At 50.0% G+C, this 7,162-nt stretch overlaps 1 protein-coding gene across 1 annotated transcript; it reads right to left on the bottom strand.

The window, feature by feature from the left end:
* Positions 1-443: 443 nt before the first annotated feature.
* Positions 444-2,693, bottom strand: LOC143528466 (myeloid-associated differentiation marker-like protein 2). Its single transcript, XM_077024164.1, has one exon. It carries the CDS (start codon positions 2,681-2,683, stop codon positions 1,769-1,771), a length of 915 nt encoding a protein of 304 aa, XP_076880279.1. The 5' UTR covers positions 2,684-2,693; the 3' UTR covers positions 444-1,768.
* Between the last annotated feature and the right edge of the window lie 4,469 nt (positions 2,694-7,162).

Raw genomic sequence — 7,162 nt, forward strand, 5'->3', positions numbered from 1 at the left:
CCCAAACACACACACACACACACACCCAAACACACACACACACACACACACACACACACACACACACACACACACACACACAGGAGAGGCCTGCCAGACTGTCGGTGTCGGAGCCAAACGGATGATGCAGAGATGTCACAGCCCCTAAGCAGCCCTGCGGGGTGATGGGAAATCGGCAAGGCATTGTGGCCCACGCTGGCTCAGCGATGAAGGATTGAGCTGATCTGTGTGGACTGTCACCTAAGGGGGGGCCTCACACACACACACACACACACACACACAATCACACACACACACACACACACACACACACACACACACACACACACACACACACACACACACACACACACACACACACAATCACACACACACACACACACACACACACACACACACACACACACACACACACACACACACACACACACACAGATCCCCCTCTACTTCCAATCTCTGTCTCTCCTCCATCTGTCTATTACAGCCTCCCTTAACAGGGGGACAGGGGATTCAGAAGAGAGGGAGGAAGAAGGAAGGAAAGAGAGAGAGAGAGAGAGAGGAAGAGGGAGAGGAAAGAAAGCAAAGCGAAGCAGAAAAAGCAACGACAGCCTGAGAAAAAAAGAGAGAGAGCGATTATCTACATCAGCGAGTCAGCAGTCTTATCCCCAGCTTGTGTTATCAGTAAGCACCTTTTGAAGGGGATGTGCTATCGGACGGGTGGCCACACACACACACACACACACACACACACACACAGAAAGCACGTGCTTATTCTGTAATTATGACCATTGTTGCTTTATCAGACACTAGGAAAAGTTCCATTAGCAGAGCCCCTCATAACGGCTAAATGAGAAACACTTGGGAGTCTCTGTTGCTCTTTATTAAAACACCAATACCAGCAACTTCCATTTCCCAGCGTATAAAAACCCCATCATGGCGATGTTCTTTGTAAGAGACGACACAAGCAGAGAAATGTTCAGCAGCCCACAAAAAAAGCATAATGCACTAAAACATAAACAGCCTTTATATCTCCATGGCAACCTCGGGTCTAGCCTGTGTGTGTGATTGCCCTTCGCGCTCCTTTACGGTGGTCTACATGTTCAGTCAGCCAACAGGGAGGGGAGCGAGGGATGAGGGAAGAGAGAGAGGTGAATGCAGGAGGACTGAAACGAAGAACAGATAAGCCAGGATAACTAATAGCCATGTGTGGATGACAAAAGGATGCAGGAGCAGCAGCAGATACAATGATAAGCAATATCAGAGCGAGAGAGAGAGAGAGAGAAAAAGAGAGAGAGAGAGAAAGAGAGATAGAAAATGAAGAGTTGAGTGAGAAATCTGCCGACCCTAATGGTATGTTGCTGAGCTGGCTGGATCGGCGGCTGTGTCCTCCAGGAAAGGGGAATATGCTGACTGGGACAGGCGCTGGCCAGCTGGCTGAGTGGGGGTGCAAACCCCCTCCCCCATCTCCCCCATCCCGCCTGGGGCAAGGCGCTAAGGTCTGGGGGATGGTGGTGGACCTATAGCCCTGTGTAGAACTGAGGTGGCCATACTGAGAGTTGAAAGGCAGATCACAACAGGCGATCGGTGTTAAGAACCTGAGAAAGTACGTGGTTCATGTTCCTGGTTTGGCTGGTACTGGAGCCTGGGTCACGATGAAAGGGACGCAGATCTGTGTATCGAACAGAAATGGTTGAAATACTGGGCACACAATCAAACGTCCAGTGGTCTTTGTCTTGCGTGGGAGTATTTGGTGGGCGGAGGCGTGAAGCTACACGCGTGGCTGCTGCGTTCCGTGGTGCGTTCTCTGGGAATAACAGAGGTCTGCGATGTACAGAGCCAAGTTGATGAAGCTGAGCACGGCGACGGCGAGCTGGCCGTCCCAGGCGCACTTGCCACGGGGGCAGCCCTGCGGGCGGAGCGGCGAGCCGTACTTCCTGTCGAAGCTGAACACGGACCACGTCACGGAGGCGCTCAGGTACAGCAGCACGGCAGCAAACGCGCTCAGCGGCGCGAAGCGTGCGGGGGCGTGGCACGGGAGGACGGGCCGCCCGCGTACGCTCACGGCCACGGCCAGAGTCGTCCCGGCGAGGCACGCGGCGAACGCCGCCACGCAGTACGCGGTCGCCGTGTGGCGCCAGAACTCGCTCCCGCTGAAGAGGGCCAAGAAGATCGCGCATCCCACGTAAACCTCGGCCACCTTGAGGAGGCCGGAGGGCGTGGCCATGTACGCCACGGTCCGTCCGGGCGCGGCCCGCGAGCGGAACACCTCGGCGCCGTACGCAGCCCACGCCACCCAGGAGCAGACCGCAGCGGCGATGCGAAGGTTCCTGGCCTCGCAGTCGTTGTGGGGGCATTCGGACCGCACGAAGTAGACGGGGTAGACGACGGAAGCGGTGAGTAGGAGGAGGGTGGCCACCGCGGCCACCGTCACCGTCAGGTTCTCCCAGGAAAGCGGGAGACGCCACCGCAGGTGCGTCACGTCCAGGGAGAAGATGGCTGCCGAGAGCGCGAAGCAGGCGCTCCATGACGCCAGGCAGAACACGCCGTGGGCACCGCTGGGAACGCCGCTGTGAGTCACCAAGGCTACGGCAGCACAGCCGAAGGCGAGCTGGGTCAGTCGGACGGCACCCAGAGGGGACAGCACAGCCGCCAGGTTTAAATTATGCCCACCCTGAGGATTCATGTCAGCGCCCTCTCCCCTGTCGGCCCCTTCCCCCCCCGCCCGAGCCCGTGGATTCCAAGCTGTGCTCACCGTCGACTTTGATCACTTGGTATGACACCTACATATGAGGGGTGTCAGGTTGTCCAGGTGATGGTGTGCTCCCCCTGTTATGGTGACCCCCCACTGCCTGTTGTTTCCAGAGCAGGAGAGGCGACGGCGCGTGTGGTTTTGAGGAGCTCTCCCTCTTCCACTTTCTCTCTCCCAGACGTCTTCCCTCCGGCTGCTCGGAGTGCTGTCTCTTCCTCACGGGCATGCAAAGTATTTCTGTCTCTATTTTGGTGTGTGTGACTCACAAACTGTCACAAACAAAACATGTCAAAATGGCCACAGACTGTGCCTCCAAACACAGCTGATTCAGGCCTTAGTCTGAAAAAAACGTGTTCACAGCAGTATTGTAGTCACAGGCAATTATCCAACGTGTCAGACAGTCTTATCAATTTAAATTTCCAGTCTATGGAATATTTGCCACTAAAATTCCTTTAGAGATTCCAGGGTGGTGTGTTGGGACCAGTGTCCTCCGTCTTCCTCTGATTTTCTCCCACACAGTTCAGAGATGACCCAGTTGAAAAAATCTTGAGCAGTTCGACAGTCGAACCAGGAGCTGGTTATGAATAATTCAGCCGGACTTCAGTTCAAGTTTGGAATGTTCTCTTTGTCCAACGGTGATCCAGGGGACCAGAACTATTTTGTCATTTGCCAATTGAGTCTGCCTCGCCAAATCCACTAGCCTCTGCCGCCACACATCCGCCTGGTCGACCCCTTAAATGAAGGAGTGTCAAGGAAGAGAAAGTTATTTAAGCTGGGGCGTGGCCCTGGACGTGTGGGTATCTGGGGGGTCGGTATGTGACCGTGGGGCAGCAGTAGGGCTGCAGACTCCTGGTCCAGACATTGAGAGGGGAAAATGAACAGAGTTCAACTAAAAATAGGAGTCACAGACTCCACAAAGGGACAGCAGGAAGGCTGTGAATGTATCGACAGCTATGCAGTTGTAACATTTAGCTCCCACACAACTGTCTTGGGATCATCTAGACACTCAAGATTTGGTCAGGGTTTTCAATTTTTCTCCAAAAAATATTTTCTGAGGTGAAATTCATACTCAGAAGGTTAAAACTTGTATAAACACGCTTTCACTGCACATTGTGAAGAGGTATTTAACGCCTTTAAGCCCTCCAATTTAATAACAGTACAACCACAAAGATTATGTGACCCTGGGGAAAACATAAAAATGTGGATGTCCTTCAGCAGACATGGTTGCATTGATGTGAAGCTTCTGATTACTGAGATGCTAAATGGTTGAATTCAAAGGGGCTTATTCAAGCCAGTTTCACAACAAGTACATTTTGGGTGTGTCCTGCCATCTTGTGGACAAATACTTTCAATACCACGCATGCAAAAAAAAAGTCTGGAGACAATTAATTTAAGGGAGGGTAACATGCGTTACAGTACTTCAGCTTTAAAATGGGCTTCATCTGTAAAAAGCTTTTCAGAAGATCTACATGTTCTGAAGACCCTAAACATTAGTCCTTAAAGTAACTGCAAAAAAATGTAGGACTGTAATTTTTGAGACATTTTGGACTTTTTTCTACTCCATTTAAAAAATAAACAAATACAAATGGAGCAGGTGAAGCCATATCGATCTCCAGCTAAGGCATTCCTTTCAAATCTGGAAACGTTTCAAGTCACACTGGTGATCCAAACTCCTTCTTTCTGCACAGCTTTACTGGCCAAGGGAGAAGGACAAGGCTCAGTACGTTAGAACGATCAGGCCTTGACCAAGTCCTGATATTGTGCTATAGAAAACAGCAACGCTAGAAAAATGTACGCCCTTCTCAGCCCAAGACAGCCCACACCAGGGACCTGTAGGTGGAGCTAAGCAGATCACATGATTTGCCTGTGGGTCAGTTCTGTCTGATGAGTGTGGATTAGTCAGCTTCCTCTGTAGATGTGCTGGTTGAGGGCAAACATACCAAAACGCTTACAGGCCCTGGTGCTAAAACTTCTGTTTCTTTTTTCTCTCCGAGTTATTCCCACTGTAGCGACCATCGATCCTCCGCCAGCTTGACCTCAAATGGTTTAGTAAGATGAACGCTGCCTGGAAGGCGAGTTTGTTCTAGTCCCAGACTTAGAAAGCTCCACCTGCTAAGATCTGGACCAACGCTGATTTTTGCTTCTACTGTTCCTTCCCTTGATATTTCTACTGTCTACAACTTTTCAACCATCCCTGGAGACCCTGGAGGTTTTTGTTCTCTTAGTCATGCAAGACTCAAAGTATCTACTCCTCCAAGTCATTACAGACCCCTGCAAACCTGGTCCTCCAATGGGATGCTTAGCCTTTAAACCTGAAGCCAGTGTTGTTCAGGATATTTGAGTTCCCCTGAAGCGGTCCTTAACTATTTCAACAACCAAACAAGCAATGTTTTGGTCAAGACCTGGGAGCCATACATGATGTCAGGATTCCAGGCTACCCAGCTGTCCCACAGTCCTTTGCTGTTTTAGCCTGTGATGCAGTTCGGTGCACTGATCCTAAATCCCAGCAACCAATTTTCCAAAGACTTCAGCAGACAGTCCTGAATCAAGGTTGTGTCTCAACACACCTGATTGCTTTGTTATTTTATTGATGTGTTGGCAACAACTGTTGTCACAGCAAGACACAAGGCACATCAAGTAAAGATGACGTGACAAACAAAGCCCTCTAGGACACAGTTGACAATGGACAATAAATGATAAGCAGGTAAATGGCAGGACGTGTGATGTTCTGCAGTGACCTGGCCGACCTTCTGCTATTGTCTTTCACACAGATAAGGGCTTGTTGGCCAGTCCAACTTGAAATGCAGCCATTTTTGATCTGAGATCAGATCTGTTTGCTGAAAAGGGCCACTAATCCTTTGAGGAGGAACTCCAGGCAGTTCCAGAGTCTGTTACTTATTTTGGCCACCTTATCTCTCCTGGCTTCCAGTGTTTCTCTACCATGCTAAAGATCTCTGTTCCCACCATATAACGAAGAGAGGTTCTTTCCTAAGCCCGTCAGACGTTTGTGGACAGTATATTCCCTACTCTTTTGTCCTTTCTCTTGAGTTTTACACCCTTTCAAATATCCCTGACCCTCTTCCTCCATACTATCAGGCGCTTGCTTCATTTACCTCTGCCTTCATGTTCAGGGCTTCCCAGACAGCAAACCTTTTAATTTGTTCCATCACGAGAGACACGCAAGACAGTCAGGAGCAGACGCCTTCCAGTTGGTTCCCATGCCGTTTCCCTTGGTCACAGAACGCTCCCTCCCCCGGCATCTGGGCCCTTATGCTCGGGCGGCAGGGACGACAGGACGTACGGTGGCTGAGAGATCGCGCTGTGATCAGTACCACCATCTGCTGAGAAGGCTGGGGTGTAGGGTCTGATTACACTATCCTCTGGTCTGGTCTTGCTTTCTCCACTCTTCTGACTTACATACTGCCAATTCCCAACACGCTCAAGATCTCAATGCAACTCTGCTGCCTTCTTAGTTAGAGGCTGTTAAAGTCAAAGCCTGGACTGCCCGTACTTTCACGAGTAGCCTCGAGTTTGCATCCCATATGCAGTTTCCTAGAGCTTCTTTTTGTCCCCCGTGGGTGCAACCTGCACCATCCAACTGTGTGCTGCTTTCATTGGACGCACCGTCAGCCACCATACTGTCGCCGAGCTTTGGTCTCTCAATGGCATCACGGCACCTTAACGCGTGCGGGTGACAAATGCAAATCGCACCCTGATGGAACCAGAGTGGCCACATGGTGGCACCAGCTTCTTTACAACTTCATCTTTCTTGCCATGCACTGTGGCAGAAACACATTGATTTACTCCAGAACATTCCTAAGCATCGTCTTGCCTCAGTGGATGTTTGGACTGGAGCCATCTTTATTAAACAGCAGATGTAGATAATGTTGTCAATATATCTGAATAAGAATTCCTCCACACACGAAAAAATGGCTCAGTACCCACAGAATTGTTGAAGACCTTACAACTCCAATACCGCAAAAAACACAACGTATCCCCTAAACTTGTCTCAGTCCCACAGGATGCTCAGACACCTACCTCAACCACACCCCGAACTTCGTTGTTGGGCTTTATTGCGGCTTCATGCGCAAGTCAGTCTGCTGCTGCTACATACAACTCATCCAATCATCACCACTTTGGAATTCAGGGATACTTTTCCAGGCTTTAGTTTACCCAATGGTTAATACTCACAGCAGAGCACATTCCACATGGCTACACACGCTGAAATGATAATTTGTGGTTTTTGATTTGTCAGAAGCATTTATGATTAGTTAGAAGTGGACAGCACATGTGCAATACCACCTGAGCACTAAAACGGCACAGCGATTGCAAAAATACTTGGCATAAACAATAAACAAAGATGACGCATTAGGAAATCACTCAGCCTACAGGACAAGAACCCTGCACCTTTAT

This window comes from Brachyhypopomus gauderio, chromosome 12 (assembly GCF_052324685.1).
Source record: "Brachyhypopomus gauderio isolate BG-103 chromosome 12, BGAUD_0.2, whole genome shotgun sequence".
Classification (NCBI taxonomy): Eukaryota; Metazoa; Chordata; class Actinopteri; order Gymnotiformes; family Hypopomidae; genus Brachyhypopomus; species Brachyhypopomus gauderio.